This window comes from Thalassophryne amazonica, chromosome 10, assembly GCF_902500255.1.
Source record: "Thalassophryne amazonica chromosome 10, fThaAma1.1, whole genome shotgun sequence".
Lineage (NCBI taxonomy): Eukaryota > Metazoa > Chordata > Actinopteri > Batrachoidiformes > Batrachoididae > Thalassophryne > Thalassophryne amazonica.
Genome location: NC_047112.1, coordinates 76,248,986 through 76,270,530, shown reverse-complemented (window position 1 = coordinate 76,270,530; position 21,545 = coordinate 76,248,986). Strand labels below are relative to the sequence as shown.

The following is a 21,545-nucleotide window of genomic DNA, read 5'->3' as shown; positions in this document are numbered from 1 at the left end:
GTGGGGAATAGTGAATGAAAACTCTGCCAAACTTTCAGTGTTTAGGATGAAAAATCTTTGAAGCATACTATTTACTTCAGTCTAAGTAATCTAACAAGTTTCAAACAGACAGTACTGTTAACATACCCAACATTTAAATTCATTATAGTGTCTCCACTCACCTTTTGGGACAGGTAGAATCCTTCTTCGGGGTTGCTGAGATTCAGTGACCTTTTGTAGGCCTCTTCCCATGTCATGCCTCTGTCTACGCTGATCTACAGGGTTAAGCAACGAAAAAATAAAGCAGATATCCTGAGCCACAGGAGGAACAACTGTAAACCACAAATTAGCAGTCTACATCAGAACTTTCTGGACTCCTGCACTGCAGATGGGGTGTTCTATTATATTTGTGTGGCCAAAGCAGATGGTCACCTCACTGAATCTGGTCTGACTGGGGTTTCTTCTTTTAATCAAAAACTACCATATGGAGTTTTCCCCCTTACCACCATGCTTGTTCATGTGGTGGGTAAGGTTTAAACATTGCTTGTGTGTGGCAACTTAGGACACCATGTGTTGTGCATATATTTCATGTTTTGCGTGGTTAGCTTAATTTTATTTGTTAATGTCCATCCTTTCCTGAATTTCAGGATGGTAATACATTCCAAAAAAGGTGGGATGGGGGCAATTCAGGGCTGGTAAAGAGGTAAACAATAAATAAATAAACAATGATGTTATTTCAAATAGGTGATGTCAACAGGAGATTATAATCATGATATGGTACAAAAGAAATATCCACAAAAGGCAGTCTTTGAGGATTAAAGATGAGCACAGGATTTCCAGTTTGTTCAAAAATATGAGAAAATGATTGAGATGTTAAAAAGCAATGCACTGCGTCAAGAACTGTAATTCGTCAACAGCTGATATAACCACATGCGCAAGGGGTTACTTTGGGGAACCTTTGTCAAGAACTACAGCATGGATGCCACTTCACTGTGCAAAAAAGAAGTCTTCTTAACCATGTCTAGAAACAGCCTTGACTTCTCTGGGCTCAGAGACATCAAGGTTGGACCATCACATAATGAAAACACATTTTGTGGTAAGACAAATCAGTATACCAGGCTTTTTTTCTCTCAAACTGGACAATGGATTGTTATCTACAATGACACCAAAAGCAAAGGGTCTGTCATGGTGTAGGATTACGTCAGTGACACTGGTAAAGGGAATTTAACCTACTATAATGGCAGCAGTAATACAGAAAAATACATTTAGATTTTAGTGCAGCATATGCTGCCTTCAAGACAACCTCTTTTCCAATAATCCCCATGCATTTTTCAACAAGAAAATGCAAAATCGCATTCTGCACATATCACAAAGGCATGGCTGTGGAACAATAGGTAATGGGTAGTGGACTGGCCTGTTTACAGTCCTGACCTGTCCCCAATAGAGAATGTGTGGAGAACTTTAAATATAACACAATGCTAAAATACCCTTGGCTGTATGAGCATAACAATAGAAAACAGCATGCGATCTTTTGACCTCTTAAAATAGGTCAAGGTTAGTCAACTTTGAACTTGTCTGTCTGTGTCCCAAGAATGTTCCCTATGAATTTGAAGACCCTGGCAGTAACAGGACTAGACTATGCTGAGCACAGACAGACGGACGGACACAAAATGTAAAGATGTAAATGTAAAAATGTAAGATGCAACAATAACCAGCCCATACTGTTACACAAGAAGTCTTTGCAGGAAGAATGGGACAAGAGAACACCGAAGCGTTTCATTGCTTGGTGTCCTCAGTGCCAAAATGTCTCAACTGTTGTGAGAAGGAATGGCAATATTACAAAGTGGTAAATACTTTAACATCCCAGCTTTTTTTGGAATATGTTGCAGGGCTGAAATGCAGGAATGGATGTTTATTAACAAATGAAATTAGGTTGACTACACAAAACATGAAATATCTTACATTTGCAATTTCCATGCTGTCCCAACTTCTCCTGATTTGCCAATGAGAAGGAAAGCAATATACTATAAGGCTGTACTTACCTTGTAGAGGACAACCTGCCCATCTTGAGGATTTCCAGCTGTCAAGAAAGTTTCCTGTTTCTCTTCATGGATCTCATCATTACCTGGAGCAAGGTCTAACAGAGACATAAAATATCATGTTTTATTTCCACATTTAAAATGATAATTTCTTTTTTGTTGTAAAAATGACATTCTCACAAATAAGCCAAGTGTCCACAAATACAATGAACTGAAATCAAAATCATGTATAACACCTAGTTATGAGTTACATTTGTCCTCCATACCTAGGATTCCCATGTCATATTTGCCTTCCTTCTTGTCTTTCTCAATTAGGTAGTCAAAGTTTTCCGTGAAGTACTGAAAGAGATAGTTCTGTTTGTGGACCTCCAGTCCCAGGATACGATTTAAAAACTTGGTGATGCTGCAGTCTGACACGAAACACAACACAGTGCAATTAGTGCAACTAATTTCATGCTGATACAGGAATGCAGCTGACTGAACCTTAAATTATGTAGCCCTGGTATGATGGCGTAATACTTTACCTTTCTCAGTGCTGAGCCCAAAGCGAGACTCTTTACAAAAAATGCCCACATCCATCATTCCAAGTTTCATATCTGAGAAAAGACAAGTTGATTGCGCTAATTTCAATCAAGTAAAGATTGTTCATTGTCCATGTGTACTTCCAGTCACTCAAATGTCACATGGTCACATACCTCTGAAGAACATGGCATCACCCCCAGGGTAGCCTTTGGGAGGGGGCACCTTGTTGTCTATGTGGCCAAGGATAGCTTTGGTGATTTTATCTAGAGCCTTGGTCCCGTACTGTAAGGAAATGGAAACGCAATTTGTACAGAAAGATTCTTTTACAACCATGACTTACAGTGCATCCGGAAAATATTCACAGCATGTCACTTTTTCCACAATTTGTTATGTTACAGACTGATTCCAAAAGGGAGTAAAGTGATTCTTTTTGTTCTCAAAATTATACTCACTATAACAACATGCCTGGCATTCATGCCAAAGAGTTCAATGTTTGTCTCATCAGACCAGAGAATTTTTTTCTGATGGTCTGAGAGTCCTTCAGGCGCCTTTTGTCAAACTCCAGGTGGGCTGCCATGTGCCTTTTACTAAGGAGTAGCTTCCATCTGGCCACTCTACCATACAGGCCTGATTGGTGGATTGCTGCAGAGATGGTTGTCCTTCTTGAAAGTTCTCCTCTCTCCACAGAGGAATGCTGGAGCTCTGACAGAGTGGCCATCGGGTTCTTGGTCACCTCCCTGACTAAGGTCCTTCCCCTGATTACTCAGTTTAGATGGGTGGCCAGCTCTAGGAAGTGTCCTGGTGGATCTGAACTTCTTCCATTTATGGATGATGGAGGCCACTGTGCTCACTGGGACCTTCAAAGCAGCAGAAATGTTTCTGTGTCCCTCCCCAGATTTGTGCTTCGAGACAATCCTGTCTCTGAAGTCTACAGACAATTCCTTTGACCTCATGCTTGGTTTGTGCTCTGACATGCACTGTCAACTGTGGGACCTTATATGTAGACAGGTGTGTATCTTTTCAAATTATGTCCAATCAACTGAATTCACCCCAGGTGGACTCCAATTCAGCTGTAGAAACATCTCAAGGATGATCAGTGGAAACAGGAGGCACCTGAGCTCAATTATGAGCTACATGGGAAAGGCTGTGAACCCTTATGTACGTGTGATTTCTTAGTTTTGTTATTTTTAATAAATTAGCAATTATCTAAAAAAATTCACATTGCTATTATGGGGTACTGTGTGTAGAATTCTGAGGAAAACAATGAATTTCATCCATTTCTGAATAAGGCTGCAACATAACAAAATGTGGAAAAAGTAAAGCGCTGTGAATACTTTCCAGAAGTGCTGTAGCAGCTCTACAACAGGAAAGAAAAATCAGTAACAAAGCCCGTCGGAGCCCAATTCATCGTTGACGTCTGTTACTGTATACTGAGATAGAAATTCAACTTTTACACTAGGATTAAAATATCATGAGTTGTGATTCAATTTACCAACCTTGTTTTCAAAATTGTATTTACTCAGATCTCTCGATTCAGTGGCTCTTCGGTCTCCATGAGTTAAAGCTCCCTGTAAAATAGATCAGCCAATGTTACACAATCAGTATTATTAGGTTTAAAATCTAAACCACAGACTAACAGTGATCTGGGTTAAATCGGTTTACCATCAACCTGAATGGGCCAGTGCACATTAATGAACCTGGCCTTGAATCTCTCCCACACACTCCGACACTGCTGGACATTCAACACTTTATTGTCATTTCAACTTTAACAACTGTTATGACTTAGTCTTACTTTGAGCCAGAAAAAAAGATTACAAAACAACCACAAATTTAAAAAATATAACAAATATAACAACAATAATCATAATTTCATATATGTCTTTGTAAATGACATCTCAAAAGGTGTTAGGCACATTACATACTGTCACAATTTTATGGAGAGATGATATTAAAATTAAAAACATATTAGGATCTAATTCAAAATGTTTCCTTTTATCATTATCCAGGGATTACAGAAGGCACTAATTCTACGTGCACATAGACTTCACTGCCAAGTAGCTTGTGAATTTCCCTCTCTGGACCATTAAAACCTTACTGATATTTTAACATGTTATTTTTTTATTATATTTTGCACGTAATGTGGAGTTGTGTCAGGAAGGGCATTCAGCGTACAACGTGCCAAATCAACATGCAGATCCACCTTGGATCTGCTGTGGCGACCCCAAGTGAACACACAAGGGAGCAGCTGAAGGGACGTACTATTTTGCATTGTGAAGCTGAATCTACACAAGTAACAAACAAGTAATGAACGCTGTCACATCACTGTAGTAAAATTATAAAGAAAATATTTATCTCTGAGATGTAATTGTAGAAGTAACAAGCACAGAAAACCCCCAAAGAAACCATAAAATACAAGAACCTGAAATGTGTATTCAAGTACAGTAATTAAATGTACTTGGCGACTTTTCCTTATCGATTCCGTTTATCCAGAATAAATATTTCAGTGAAAGCTTAATTGTTTTCTTTTCATCTCAGCTTGTGTAGAGTTGTAATGCATGTTAAAAAAATGAGGTACATCATATTTTTATTGCAAGATGGCCCCAGCATAGGTAGGCAATGTTTGCATATAAATGGCTCAAGATAGGAGGGCCAATAACTCAGGTCAGGACTCCGCCGTCAACCTGCTTCTGAAGGAAAAAAGGACACACCTTTGAAGATAATCTTCAAAGTTCATATTTTGAAAGAGGTGTCAAGAAAGTCATCTTTGTTAAAGTGATGAAACCTTCTGAGAACAGAGGTGGGGGCTGAGAGACCACCTCTCTCCCACCTATAATTCTATCCTTTCAGCAACACCACTGACATTCAAACATCATCCTCATCTCTCCTCAAATGAAACTAATTACAGCGACTCACAACTGAACTCAAGTGACCTCTGGTGACTAACAACTCAATGAATTTCAGCACTTCACTGTGACATCAGTGACCCCACAGAGAATATATATTTGTGCACTCATTTCCAGAGCTGAAGGTTCCCTTGTTCAAGGCCACCCCTGCCCATTCTCTATCCAGTGTGGCATTACACCAGGAAGGGAAACCAGTGTAAAAAACTTGTCCCAAATTAACATGCAGATTGAAGGTGGATCTACAGTGGAGACCTTGAATGAAAAAAAGGGAGAAGCTAAAGGAAGCTACTTTTTACTACTCCAACTACAACTGATGAAGCTTTTCTGAATGATAGAGTGAAATGTCTTCAAGGAACTAAATCCCAGTTGAACTGATTCCACCTGCTCTGATACCCTAACCTGGATGATGGAGAAGCTCCACAGACATAGACACACACCTCCTTTGTATTGGCACTTGTGTAGTTCACATGTGGCTTGCACAGAAGTAATGACAAACCAAATACTCTGAATTTAAACTGTGACAGCAGATTTACATTCGTACATAACACAGGACTGTGTGTGAAAATCGCATTACATGAAAATACACACTAGCGTGTGACAACACAGCCTGCTTGTTGAACATGGCGTGTGAGCAAACTGCTGTGGTTGAGGTGCAAAGGAAATTTTTTTTCCTCAAAATGCTGACTGACATAACTTAGTGTCTCAAAAGGACCTCAAGCATATTTCAAAATTAATCCTCTCCCTCCCAACTCTTCTGTATTTTGCTGCACGGTGAAACCGTCTGATAAGACCGATGATTAAGTTGTGCACATATCATTCATCACAAAACCTACTGTGGACAAACTGTATCTGCATGAATTACCGACCAATTCCCATTTAAGTCAAAATGGGAGCCTTGCTACTTGTCAAGACATGAAGCTTGGAAAATGTGTAAAAAAAATTATAATTTTGCCTGGGAGGAAAAGGATTAAGAAACTACAGACAACTTACTGAAAAAAGTGAAACAAAGTTTTGAAAACAAAAACATTGTGAGAGGCAAAAAAAAAGTGAGTAAAACCACCTTAAAAATATTTAGAACCACAAACTTGATTCTTGGTTTATTTATTTTGCCATTAAAAATGGCCATCACTTATTAAAATAAAATAACTTCTGAAGGCCAGAGCTTCTCAAAGTCTGGGGACTATTTAATCACAGAGCAGCAAACGAGGTCAGTAGGCTAAGAGAGTCTGAGTGCACCCTGCTCAGAGTGCTGCTCTCATTGGACCGACATCTCTGTGTAGAACTGTGGGATAGCTCGAACCCACAGACTGAGCTCGCCGGACTACTTTCGCCACCCTGCTGAGCGTGCCGCTCTCGTTGGAGTAACCAGAGGTGGGAGATACCGGGAATTTTGGTACTGATCCGATACCAAGTAAATACAGGCCCAGTATCGCCGATATCGATATCTTTTCATACTTAAGCTTCACAGATCCAAAGGATCCAAAAGCCCTAGGATAGAATTTCGCCAAACATTGTATGTGACAACAAAATACTTTATAATCACAATCAACATTTTTGTTGAAAAAAATATCACTCAACACAACATAAAACAAAATCTCCTGAGGTAGAGGGCTGACAAACCACAATATAAGGGTGCGCTGCTCCGTGTTGTGTGACACAGCGCAGCACTGCTCTTACAGACAGAGAGTAGACTTTGATGAATCTGCGTGTGCAGCAATCAGTGCGTACCGGAGAGAAAAAAAGCTTGAGTATCGATCTTTTTACACGAGGATCATTCAATATCAATACCAGCGTTGGTATCGATATTATTGATATTAGGATTGATCCGCCCACCTCTAGGAGCAACAACACACAGAATGTGTCTCTTTGTCCCAGATAGATCTCTTTCAGTGCAGCTACTTGTTCTGACTTTAACACGAAGTTAACACCCAAGTCTTTCATCGCCAACTGTAAATGGTAATCAAACCATTCCAACTGTATCTTTCTGAACTCTTCCGCATCAAACTCCATCGTGTCAATGTTTATAATGTGCTTGAGCAATAACAGGTGAAGTTGCTCATAAACTTTAAGTTTCTTAAACATTTATTACGGCCACTCTTAAAACTTCAGTTATCTTTATAATTTTATTACTGGTAAATTTTACAATTAATGTAGATGAGATATACTCATTATCAATTATCTGGGAACTACTTTTTCGCGGGAATTAATCAAGCACATCGGCCGCGGGCGCGTACTAACACAGAATACTCAAACTGGAGAGCTGTTCGGCCATAACGGGTGTCCACTTTTAGCTTGCCATAAGCTAAGCTAGTGGTGCTTGTGAGAGTGTGGTCCGAGTTAGGAGGATTGTAGATATCCCTCCTTTCAGCGCTGCCGCTCGGTAACAACAGAGATTTTCACTTTCAGTTGCCAAACATGAGAAAAATCTCTGGTAACGCCAGGAAAAGTAGCTAGATTTGTCGCTAGTAGCTTTTGAGAAAATAAGTCATCAAGAGGGTTCGGAAAGTCGCCAGATTTAGCGAGAAAATGAACAACACTGAATGTAAACATATGCAATGCGAACTCACCCGTGTACAGCCCTGTACCGAACCGAACGTCCCGAACCGAAACGGTTCAATACAAATACATGCACCATTATACCCTTAACCACTTTGTAATACTGTCATTCCTTCTAACAACACTTGAGATATTCCGGGACTGAGGATACAAGTGATTAAGTGTTTCAGGAGTTATTCTATTCTGTTTTCTGCAAAAATATCTCAAGGGTTGCAACAGTACAGAGTCATGATTACGTTTTTTTATTTCTAAATTCTCCAAACATTCCCTCCTGGGGACAGGTTGGGACTGCAGGCAGGCCAGTCCAGTATCCATACCATTGTCTCCCACAGCCATATTTTTGTAATATGTGCAGAATGTTGTTTTGCACTGTCTTGTTGAACAATGCATATGTTCTTCTAAAATGTCACTGTACATTTGTGCGTTAATGCTGTATCACAGAACTGTAAATTACCTTTGCCAAGGGCAGTGACACAACCCTGTATTATGACAGACCATGGCTTTTGGATTTGTTCCTGATAACAGTAAAGTTTTAAATGGCATTTGTGAATGCAACTCTGCATTGTAGTACTAGACAAAGATTTCCCAAAGCAATCTCTTGCCCGTGAGAATATATCATGTATGAGCATTTTATTTTATTTGGCTTTTTTTTTTTTGTTAGCCCTAAATTGCCCTGACCCCAACTTTTTTCTTCAATGTGCCCCAGGCCTTAAATGCAGAAATGGATGTTGTATATACACACACTCTCAAAATCAAGGACTATTGTGTATTCTGAGGGTGAATAAGAAGCAGCAAGTCATAGAGCCTTTCTTATCGTGCACTCTTGTGGAAGTTTGCCCAGGAGATAAAACAGACTTACTGAAATCAAGGTTAAAGACATCCTTGTTTTCTCAGTTATAACTGGCATGGCCTTTCTTGTGTTGAATTGTGCAGGATTGGGTTTACAATTAATTCTTTTTCGCATTTGTCATTGGTCCCCTGCTGTTTGACAGTATTTCTCACTCACTCATCTTCAACTGCTTACTCCAATTAAGAGTCACGAGGCACAGTGTTTCTGTATAAGAATATTCCATTTGCTAGTTTCATTTATATTTATCTGACAAAATTTTAAAAAATTGTTTTGTACATGTCGATATTTTAATTATTACATTCTATTATACCATTTCCTGCATCAATTTTGTTTATTGGTTAAATGGTAAAAATGTACTGCATTTACATAGTGCTTTTCAATTTAATCATCTTATAATGTGCCAAATCACAACAAAAGCCGTCTCAAGGCGCCTCACACAGAACAATTCAACATAAAAATTAAATAATTTAAAATTAATAAAAAAATTCAAATACATAATTAAAAACAGAAGTAAAAAAAATAAAACAGATAAAAAATAAAAACTATTCATAAGAAAGAGAACAAAAATGGGTTGTAAGTCTTTGCTTAAAAACGTCCACGGACTCCGAATGCCTCACGGTCGCAAGAAGACCGTTCCACAGGGTGGGTGCACGATGAGAAAAAGCTCTTTGACCCGGTGACTTCTTCTTCACCCTGGGAACACCGAGAAGTCCCGCATCCTGCGACTGCAAAGCCCGGGCCGGCATGTAAGGTTCCACCAGATTAGCCAGATAAGATGGCGCCAGTCCATGAACAACTTTATAAGTCAATAACAAAACCTTAAAATCTGGTCTCACAGAGACAGGGAGCCAGTGTAAAGATGCCAAAATGGGTGTGATATGTTCAGACCTTCAGCTATGTGTCAAAAGTCTGGTGGCGTTCTAAACCAGCTGAAGACCCCTAATGCTGGACTACGGTAACCCTGAAAATAGAACATTACAATAATCTGGTCTAGAAGAAACAAAAGCATGAATCAGGGTCTCAGCATCAACCATAGACAGGATAGGGTGGATCCTCACTATATTTCGCAGATGGAAAAAAGTCCTCCTAGTAACATCCCTGATGTGGAGGTCAAAGGACAATGTGGGATCAAAAATTACACCAAGGTTCCTCATTTTGTCCGTATGATGTATGACACATGAACCCAGGCCGAGCACCAGTTTGTCAAACTGATGCCGATGTCTTGCTGGACCAGGAACCATCATTTCAGTCTTATCAGAGTTTAAAAGTAGGATGTTACTAGACATCCAGCTTCTCACTGATAGAAGACACTCCTCCAGGGTTTTTATGGGAATGAGATTTCCCATAAAAACTGTCTACTGTTTCCCATAAAAACTGTCTACTGAAGGCTGTCTACTGATTTAGCGTTCTCCAAACTTGAAGTTCAAATATCAGGTAGTCTAGCCTTGAGTTCAGTCATAGTTGAGGGTTTAATACGACGCCGCAGTAGTAGACAAGGTTGTTGTTCCACTAAACGCGGCAGGGTAAATGTAAACCTGATAAGTGAGTGGTTTGAGACCATAGATGCGAGAGGCAAGATGTCGATATTCGTGACAGCAAACCCACATGCAAGAACCAGATCCAGGGTATTTCCACTAATGTGTGTCAGGTCCTGAATGCACTGCTGGAATCCTAACGCATCCACAATTTGCATAAATGATTTGCTAAGGGGATCAGAGGGCTTATTTATATGAATGTTAAAGTCACCAATAATCAAAATGTTATCTGCACTAGTTGACAAACTAGAGATGAATGCACCAAATTCATCTAAGAAATCAGAGTATGGGCCAGGAGGCCTATAAACACTCATAGGTGAGTTCTAGTTTTATGACTGTGACAATACTTAGCATCATGGGCATAACGGAGAGTCAGATGCTCAAACAAATTATATTTATGACCCCCAACACCTAATAAAGAAAACATTTAAAAATAAAAGCAACACCCTCACCTTGCTTCACGCCACGAGACGTGACTAAATGTGTACTCCGGTGGGCAGGACTCATTCAAAGGATGCAGAGTTGTGGGTTTGAGCCAGGTTTCACATAAGCCAATCATATCTAAATGATGATCCATAATTAGATCATTAATCAACAAAGATTTCGAGGACAATGATTTGATGTTAATGAGACCTAGGGTAAGGACCTCAGTGGGGATGACAGACTGACTGACTGGAACCCGGTAAAGCAAGCCCAGGTTCGGAGAGTGCCACTGGCACACATCAATCCATATTTTCCATCTGCATCAGACGCTCAAAGCGCTTTACAATAATGCCTCACATTCACCCCAATGTCAGGGTGCTGCCATACAAGGCGCTCACTACACACCGGGAGCAACTAGGGGATTAAGGCACCTTGCCCAAGCCCCCTTAATGGTTTTCCAGTCAGGCTGCAATTTGAACCAAGGATCCTTTGGTCTCAAGCCCATTGCTTAACCACTAGACTATCACCTCCCTAGCAGTTTGGTTTCTTGAAAAAACTGCTTTACTTGTACTGCTTATGATAACTGAATTAAATTTTAACTGCTATTTGTTATTGTGGTGGCCAGAGCGGTTGGCCGCCCAACTGAGTCGGGTCTGCTGGTTTTTGGAACCTGCTCTTGTGAAACGTGTTGGGTCAACTTTGTTGTGATTTGGTGCTATACAAACATAACAAAACTGAATTAAATATTCACAAATGAAATTAAGATGACCACACAAAATATGAAATATTGGGTTCATGCTAACTGCAATGAAATAAAAGTCAAGCTAAATGCAAGAATTTCTGCATTTTCCTGATCTGGGGTTGTAATGATTAACTCATTTATATAGTACTTTTCAGTAAGAAAAATTTCAAAGTACTGAACATCAACATCAAAACACATTAACTGCATACATGCAATACTAATCAGACATTTAAAATAACTTAAAATAAAAACATACTAATTATAAATGGGAGGATACAGATGTTTTGAGATTGGCATTACATAACTGAACAGAAATGGACATTCTGATATCCACTGGAAAATACGCGTAGTTTCATAGTATGGGAAGGTGACAAGCAGAAGATCTGTATCCACCCAGCTTCTTCTTAACCTTAGGAACTTTAGTAAATCTGCATCCTGGGAACACAATGCACGGGGTGGTACATAAGGTTCCAATAAATAAGACAGCATACAGCCCTTCAGAATTTTATATGTCAATAGCACAGCCTTAAAATCAGTCTTCACTTGAACAGGAAGTCAGTTAAATAAAGATGACATCACTGGCAAGATGTTTAACCATCTCATGCACATATGGCATTTGCATAGTTCAGGTTGGCAAGGAGATGAAATGAGATTTGTTGTCATTGCAAACTTACCAAACACAGAGAAAGCAGATGAATGTCTTTTTGAAGTTACAATCCACTAGCTCCTTCCTTACTTTTTATACAAAAGAACAGTCACACTGTGTCACTATGGAAACAACTGACTGGCTGATAATTGTGGAAAAAAGGTCAACTTGTACATTAACTGGACAAGCCTGTGTCCTTTTCCTACTTATTCAATTTTCTATTGTTGGGTTGAAGAGGGAAATACCCAGAATTTCCTGAAGACTGAAATGTGGACAAAAGTTTATGTAACATCCTGTGAATCAGCAAAGCCTGATTTTATGAACTATCTGTAGAATTACTCAAGAAATAGAAGAACACAACATTCAATAAACAAACACAGTTCACAACAGAACAATCATTCTTCTCTGACAGAGGTGTCATCCTTTCCCACAAAAGGACACGGAAACAAATAAGGAAATGAGACTCACAAAAATGTGCAAAGGAATGGTGCTGCAACACAAACAGAGTATAGACCTAAAAGAATACGATACCTACCAGGCTCTCTAGCCTCTTGGCAACAATGGAGGCAAAGCGGCGCTCCCCAGCCAACTCTGAGATAAGAAAGATGTACTCTGGTGCCGTCACCTGATTGGACCGATGAGTGCGTCCTGGAAAGACAAGACATGGTAGAGGAGGATGAGACAACATGTGCAAAATCCATACCATCAAACAGTTACAACTCAGACATATTTTGATATCTGAGTGGAAGCCTAAAATACAGAATGTTCCTCATAATGTTGGTGACAAACATGACACAATGTTAAACGAAAGTTGAGGCATCAAGACGGACACTCGAGATGTGGTGCCCACATTAACACACAAAGTAGCATGGCACAAAAGATGCTTTATTGGTGCTATAAAAAAAGATTGGCTTTATAAAAAGATTTGCTCTTTTCAGTTTCAAAAAATTTTATGATAGAACAGGCCATTCTTTTGCCATAACCATATTTCTAGCCTAAAGAATGGTTTTAGTTAGTTAATATTCACCAGTATTTACAACGCTTTGGTTATGAAAGGCTTTTCATGAGGCATAAGCTTCTCTGACTCACCAAACTGCTGTATAGCTCTGTCTGCACTCCAAGGCAGCTCCAGGGTCATATGAACCCGACGTCTCTGATTTTTCACTCGCTTGTCTGCCTGTAGGGAAATCCCAGAGCTGGCCGCCTCAGAGATGATGGCCACCAACTGGAGAAGTGAGAAAGGTTTGGATTATTGTCAATGTCCTTCATGAGTAATGTTCGGTGAAAATGTTTATAAAGTGATAAATTTCTTCACAGACTTGTTGAACCCATTTGTGTTACAGCAAAGATATGTATTTTGAAGTAGCTGCTTTTTTATTTAGTCAATTAGTGCATTTGACCTTCTCTCCACTCATGAAACGGTCTTTCTCCTTGATGTTGATGTGGTCAATGGTAAGACCCTGCTCTGCTCGTGACTCGTAACGGACGCTGCCATCAAGACGTCGAACCACACGACCCTTACGACCAGTCATCTATAGACAGAAAAATCAAGAGAAATCACTATCACTTACTATGTTCTGAAAACACATACAGACATACACACAAACAAAACATGAGGCAGGCCAGAGAGGTTCAAAATCATTAAGACTCCTACCTCTGAGACTTTATCTGGTCCTCCAAACCTATCAATGAGCTCGTCCAAGGTATTGAGAGGTAGTTCTTTTCCAAGTTCAGATATTTTGTTGAGGAGGCCCTGCTTCATCTCTTCTATCCTGGCTGTGAAATGTGAAGCAGAGGGAACATTACAGATGGAACACTAACAGAAAATAGTAACAAAAACAACTTTGCTACCACATCAGGGGCAAGGCATAAGGCTGATATACTGTAGATATGCATCTCTTTAATTAGTAAGTAATGCAATTTATTTTTAGTTCACCAGTGCAACAACATATTTGACAAGCTAATTCAATGGAACCAATGCATTTGGTAACTCTGGTGTCTTGTAGGAAAATATACGTTTGAAGTTTGACTGTCAGAAAAACTGAAAGTGAATTTTTTTTTCTTTTGGCCATAACTCATGTCCTAAATTAAATAGATTATTCAACAACAAAAAAGTGCCCAGCAATATATCCTTTTCAACTTTTTTTTTTTCTAGTCATCAACTTTCTCAAGATCAATTTTGAGAAAAACATTTTCTGTTGTATCTTTAGCTAAAGCCTCTAAAAAAACCTTAAATGTCTGTTAAGGAATCAACACACTCAAACTGGCAAGATAAACTCAACTTTGACAGCTTCCTGTCTAGAATGATTTGGTTTCAGTCTGTTGGAACTCTAAGACTGGACAAAGAAAAGCAAAAGGTTTTAATCAAACTGTCCCACTTACTTTAGCCTAATGTACACAACCTTAATATCCATTATGTTCAGCCACAGTACAAATTTAAGACAGAAAACAAACAAACAAACAGGAAACAGAACATCAGTGGTTTGTACCGGTGTGGTAGCTCGTGTGGTTTACAAAGATGACATCGTCATTGTCAAGTAGAGAGTCTGGGGATGAGTTGGAGTCTGTGTCGATACCATCAGAGTCACTGCTGCTGTCATCGCTGATGTTGATCACGCCGACACTGTCCACTGTGTGCTTGGAGAGTTTGGCCTGACGCCCTCGTGGTTTACCTGATTGGTAGCAGCAACAATGTCTTAGACTAGCAAACAACAACCAAGACAGAACCATAGCTAAACTATCTTGATTTCCTCAGAGGGCTGCCAATAATAATGATTAAGTACAAGCATATTCAGAATTACTTAATATTATTTTTAAAGTTATTTCCTTACACAACTTTACAAAAAGAAAGACGCATATTATTTGGACAAAGATTTTAATATTTTCATCTATAATATCAAAGTCATTGCATGTACATAGCTTTTATGAACTTATTTATATTGACCTTAGATTATTAATTACTTAATTTCAAATTAAAATGAATCCACAAATCTGTAAAGCTTTGGTACCACTGAATAATAAAGCCATGAATAATGACCCACATATGAATTTGTCAGAAATTTCAGTGATTATTTGAATAATAAGCCACATATATGAACATTGCACAATCAATTAAAAACACTGCGAGTGATTGCGTCAGTGCACACAGTGCAGCTCATCTGATCGATTATAACGAGATGTTAAATCTATCATGATTAAATCTGATTAAATGTTGATTAAATCTATCAACATACTTTTAAAGCTGCTCATAAGAAGGAATGAACATGTAACTGTTTTACCAAGCCATTACAATATAAACATTACAAATTCCTTTTAGACTGTTCCAAATACGTTCTCCACCTAATGCAGCGCAGGAGGGAGAGAGGAAAAAAAGCTCCAGCTGATGAAACGGTCCTCTGTGATTCCAGACACAATTCGAGGTGTTTTCAACAGCCAAACTCTGACAGAAAATGATTAATCCGCTAGGAAATAATTATTTTTTATACAGTGTCCAGTGCACTAGGCAGGTGGGAATGTCACAATGAAATGCGCGAGAGGGCTGTGCCAAAATAGCCTGTCCTGCCCTCGTCACTGCCACATGTACGGATAATGGGCTTCTAACAGCCTCGTCCTCACCACTAACATGCCTCTAACGTCCCTGTTTGTCCTCGTGGTATCTCATACACAAACTGCCCCATGCTGTTTTGCTAAATTTTGAACTTCTTGAAATTAGCACCATGCTCACAGATGAGCCTTGTTAGCCAAATATTCTGCCTCTAAGAGCTACTATTCTCCCACATTTGTTGAATAACTGGACTCGTACCAAAAAACATGCTATGTGGCTCATTATTCATTGTTCATTATTCGGTGGGACCAGGGCTTTAATGTATTGGGGTGACCACAATAACTTCTTTTGCATGGGGAAAATTTTCCTTAAAATTCATTAATTATTTCACACATACACGCAGTAGAAAATCTAAAAAATCAGTAGTAGCTGCATGAGAATGATGTCAATTTGGAGAGTTTGCAGAACAAAAGTTGCTCACAAGGCATCTGCACCTTCTGGTACTAAACAGGTGAGTTATCTGTGATGAAATCAGACATTTCATGTAAATATATGGGGGCGGGGGGGGGTGTTGACATACAGGCTCGTGCAACTGCCCACCACCTTTTCAAGCAGAACTGTGCAAGGAACGCTCTAGCCATTCCAAAGTGTGGATACTGTATATTTAACAGAGGATATGGCAACTTTTTAAGAGATCGAAAATGCCCCTAATGAAAAAAAATCTTCTCAGGGAAAAAGAAGGGATTAATCACAACTAAAAATATTAAATGTAACAACAAGAACTGGCATCACAGAGAGGTGTGTGTGGGGTGCTGCCATTCCTAGGTAATAATTAAGATAAAAAACACGTGTACAGAAAATGGCTTGGGAATCCAGTGATCCAATGATCACACATGATGCAATAAGCCTGGTGTATTTATTCACTTACGTTTTCTCTTATTCCCTGTCACTTTTTCTCTCCTCTGTTTCTCTGACGGGAAATGTTTTAGCACAAGAGACTGGAACACTCCCCTACAAGAGAGAGTTGAAAGAAACTGTTTTCAAGTGGCATCTAGTACTCCCTCTCTCTTTACACACACACACACACACACACACACACACACACACACACACACACACACACACACACACACACACACACACACACACACACACACACACACACACACACACACACACACACACACACACAATACAGAATACTTCTGACGGGTTGCTTTTTGGCTACTCGATATAGATTAGATTATTCAGGGGATTTTCTACACCGGGAAATAGGGGCGCTACACCCTCTTGTTTTGGCTGTGTGCTCCCTTGCTGAAATGCAGATTTGTTTTAAGCGCTATTCGTAGCATACAGCCTCCCCCTCAGCGATCGATTCTTCTGTAAATACATAAGATTGATGCCAGGAAATTGCAAGCCCATTCTTAATAACAAACATTTTTTTCCAATAAAAATACTAAAAATGTGGCAAAATGACAGTAAGAATGTGTAAACGTCGTATTTCACACAGCTGCCATGCTCTGTTGTCTGGCCCGTAGCCAGGGGGGGGGGTCTCGGACGAGCTGCCAACATCTACCATGATTTTCGTACTGGTGCCTGTTCGGGCTCTCTACCGCATCATGGTATTATCGAAGTACCAGTATATCACATTCAGTTTGGGCACCTGTAATTACTCCCTGTGTTTACATCAGAGTTTGATGCTGCGAGCTGTCAGTCTGCAACCGACATGTCAAAAAAACATGTAGGTTTGCAATATCACTTTGGGGTAAATAAAAGTTCAATATATGTAAAACCAACTTTTCCAAATGTGCAGAGTGTAATCATGTTCCTCCCTCACAAGCACAGGCACAGTACTAAATGTACAAACTTATACATATACACACACACACACGTGTGTGTGTGTGTATATATATATATATATATATATATATATATATATATATATATATATATATATATATATATATATATATATGTGTATATATATACACACATACATACATACATACATATATACATACATATACAACTCCTGGCAATAATTATGGAATCACCGGCCTCGGAGGATGTTCATTCAGTTGTTTTATTTTGTAGAAAAAAAGCAGATCACAGACATGACACAAAACTGAAGTCATTTCAAATGGCAACTTTCTGGCTTTAAGAAACACTATAAGAAAAAAGGGAAAAAAATTGTGGCAGTCAGTAAGGTTACTTTTTTAGACCAAGCAGAGGGAAAAAAAATATGGACTCACTCAATTCTGAGGAAAAAATTATGGAATCACCCTGTAAATTTTCATCCCCAAAACTAACACCTGCATCAAATCAGATCTGCTCGTTAGTCTGCATCTAAAAAGGAGTGATCACACCTTGGAGAGCTGTTGCACCAAGTGGACTGACATGAATCATGGCGCCAACACGAGAGATGTCAATTGAAACAAAGGAGAGGATTATCAAACTCTTAAAAGAGGGTAAATCATCACACAATGTTGCAAAAGATGTTGGTTGTTCACAGTCAGCTGTGTCTAAACTCTGGACCAAATACAAACAACATGGGAAGGTTGTTAAAGGCAAACATACTGGTAGACCAAGGAAGACATCAAAGCGTCAAGACAGAAAACTTAAAGCAATATGTCTCAAAAATCGAAAATGCACAACAAAACAAATGAGGAACGAATGGGAGGAAACTGGAGTCAACGTCTGTGACCGAACTGTAAGAAACCGCCTAAAGGAAATGGGATTTACATACAGAAAAGCTAAACGAAAGGCATCATTAACACCTAAACAGAAAAAAACAAGGTTACAATGGGCTAAGGAAAAGCAATTGTGGACTGTGGATGACTGGATGAAAGTCATATTCAGTGATGAATCTCGAATCTGCATTGGGCAAGGTGATGATGCTGGAACTTTTTTTGGTGCCTTTCCAATGAGATTTATAAAGATGACTGCCTGAAGAGAACATGTAAATTTCCACAGTCATTGATGATACAGGGCTGCATGTCAGGTAAAGGCACTGGGGAGATGGCTGTCATTACATCATCAATAAATGCACAAGTTTATGTTGATATTTTGGACAATTGAAAGGATGTTTGGGGATGATGAAATCATTTTTCAAGATGATAATGCATCTTGCCATAGAGCAAAAACTGCAAAAACATTCCTTGCAAAAAGACACATAGGGTCAATGTCATGGCATAGGGTCAATGTCAATGAGCAGATCTGATTTGATGCAGGTGTTAATTTGGGGGATGAAAATTTACAGGGTGATTCCATAATTTTTTCCTCAGAATTGAGTGATTCCATATTTTTTTCCTCTGCTTGGTCTAAAAAAGTAACCGTTACTGACTGCCACAATCTTTTTTTTCTTGATTTCTTAGTGTTTCTTAAAGCCAGAAAGTTGCCATTTGAAATGACTTTAGTTTTGTGTCATGTCTGTGATCTGTTTTTTTTTCTACAAAATTAAACAACTGAATGAACATCCTCTGAGGCCGGTGATTCCATAATTTTTGCCAGGGGTTGTATATATATATACACACACACACACACACACATATACATATATAATGGCTGAGTGGATCCTTGTGATTTGATTGGTGCTTTGTATGTCACATGACATGGATTAATTCATCCCATTTGTGTTGCACTGCATTCAGAGTGCAGCTCAGTTCCATTTAGAGTGTAAATTTGGTTCCATACGTTTCGTACCATTGCACTCTCACGTGCACACCCACGTACTCGGCCTCACGCACACGCGCACATGTGATCACGCATACACACACACACACACACACACACACACACACACACACACACACACACACACACACACACACACACACCCACCCTCTGGATGCATGAAGAGCTGCTAACATGAAACACTGATGTGATTTTTGGCTGAACTGAGAAACTACACAAAGTCTTTTTTTAAATTTTTTTTTTTAATGGAAGTCTGAAGTCAGTGCACAGCATCACTGGACTACACGTCACAGTGGAACACCAAAATGTAAGTCCCTTTTCTGTTGTTTATAAATTAATAAAATATCAAATGACAATGATCTATTTTAGCCGTTATATAAAACAAATAATGAATGTTTTTACATTCTTTCAATGGTACGAATATTTAATTTGGTGAAAGCTGGAACATTCCAGGAACGTTCCAGCTTTCACCTCATGAAATATTCGTACCATTGAACTCATAAACATTCATTATTTGTATAACATACATACATACATATATATACACATACACACATATATATTCTTTTTTTTTTTTTTTTTTACAAAAAACAGCACAAATATTAAGGAGTACAACTATATGGGGGGGGGGGGGTAGCTGACTACTGCCCCACATATAGTTGTACTGCTTAATATTTGTGGTATTTACATATAAAAGAAAGAAAAAAGAAGCCACAATGCATTCCTGGATAATCCCAAAATTTTCAGATCCTGGCAACTGGGCTGGCTGTTTTTCTGGTCCTACAAGAAGCCTCAGAATACCCCATTTTGACCTCAAATTTTCAAAAGCTCTGCACCGTGTAAGGGGGAGGTGCCCCCCTTCCCCCCTTGGTTGCTTCTCTCCCTTGGATCTGGTGCCACCCCCTTTGCTAGATCATCTGAGAAAAGCCACTGTTATTATAAACTCATTTACGTTTTTTACAAGGTTTTGGATGTGTTTCATCCAATATAATCACACCATCCAGTATATTTGTTGTTTTTTTTTGGGGGGGGGCAAACAAAACAAAGTTCACGACATGCACCTTCCCTCCCTTGGATTCTTGCATTAGTCACCTGTTAATTAAATTGCAACTCATCACTAAACTCATGGAGCAATTAAACTATGGATCATCACCAGTTATTTTATCAAATGTACATGGTGATGTACACGTATACAGTTAAATGCCTTGAATGGCAACATGCCAACACTAATGTGTGACAGTGTGTGTGTGAATGGGTGAATGTGAGGCATCATCGTTAAGCACTTTGAAGGACAGCACTGGATAGGAAATCACCAGAAATGCAGTCCACTTGCCATTTAATTTGTAGGTTCATGAGGTCTGGGATGTTATTAGAGTTCAATTAAGTGATATAAGGAAATCAAAGAACCCTACAGATCACTACAGATATGGAGATGACTACTACTACAACAACTACTGCTGCTGCTACAACTATGACAAAAGCAAAAATTCCTATGAAAAGCAAAGGAATCTAGTAGAAAAAGGGTGACATAGTTCCCATGAGTAGTAGGGGGTTGAAAAAGCTCCAAACTACTAAATTTGCAATTTGAAGTTAGTAATGGCCAAGCAGAATTAACCACATGCATTAGACTAATGCATTTTGAGAAGAACATCTGCCACTTAGTTTATTGCAAGGCTTACAAAGTGGGAAATTATTTAGTTGTACAGACACGATAGACATTTGATTAAATTTTTCACATTATTCAGTTGTACAGACACGATAGACATTTGATCAAACCTATGGTTTGATCAAATACCTATGGTTTATCATATGGACTGCATTTACTTTCACTTCTCTATCTGAATCAGAAGCTCAGAGCGCTTTACAATGATGCCTCGCATTCACACAGACACACTCACGCACAGATGTCAGGGTGCTGCCATGCAAGATGCTCACTACACACTGGGAGCAACTTTTGGATTAAGGACCTTGCCCAAGAGCCCTTAGTGATTTTCCGGTCAGGTTGGAGTTTGAATCGAGGATCCTCTGTTCTCAGGCCCAATGTTTAACCACTAGACCATCACCTCCCATACAACTCATGCCGAGTTTCACACTGACAGATAAACAAATAGAC

At 39.2% G+C, this 21,545-nt stretch overlaps 1 protein-coding gene across 2 annotated transcripts in view; it reads right to left on the bottom strand.

Moving 5' to 3' along the window:
• si:ch73-63e15.2 (protein strawberry notch homolog 2) overlaps positions 1-21,545 on the bottom strand; it is a 175,138-nt gene that overhangs the window by 13,516 nt on the left and 140,077 nt on the right. For both annotated transcript variants that reach the window (XM_034180297.1, XM_034180298.1), the window contains 12 exons: positions 16,668-16,750; positions 14,685-14,867; positions 13,850-13,971; positions 13,596-13,727; positions 13,285-13,420; positions 12,731-12,843; positions 4,037-4,108; positions 2,714-2,822; positions 2,543-2,614; positions 2,285-2,428; positions 2,022-2,116; positions 162-254 (listed from right to left, as the gene is read on the bottom strand). In XM_034180297.1, coding sequence (XP_034036188.1) covers positions 162-254; positions 2,022-2,116; positions 2,285-2,428; positions 2,543-2,614; positions 2,714-2,822; positions 4,037-4,108; positions 12,731-12,843; positions 13,285-13,420; positions 13,596-13,727; positions 13,850-13,971; positions 14,685-14,867; positions 16,668-16,750 — 1,354 coding nt within the window. The remainder of the gene's footprint in view (positions 1-161; positions 255-2,021; positions 2,117-2,284; positions 2,429-2,542; positions 2,615-2,713; positions 2,823-4,036; positions 4,109-12,730; positions 12,844-13,284; positions 13,421-13,595; positions 13,728-13,849; positions 13,972-14,684; positions 14,868-16,667; positions 16,751-21,545) is intronic.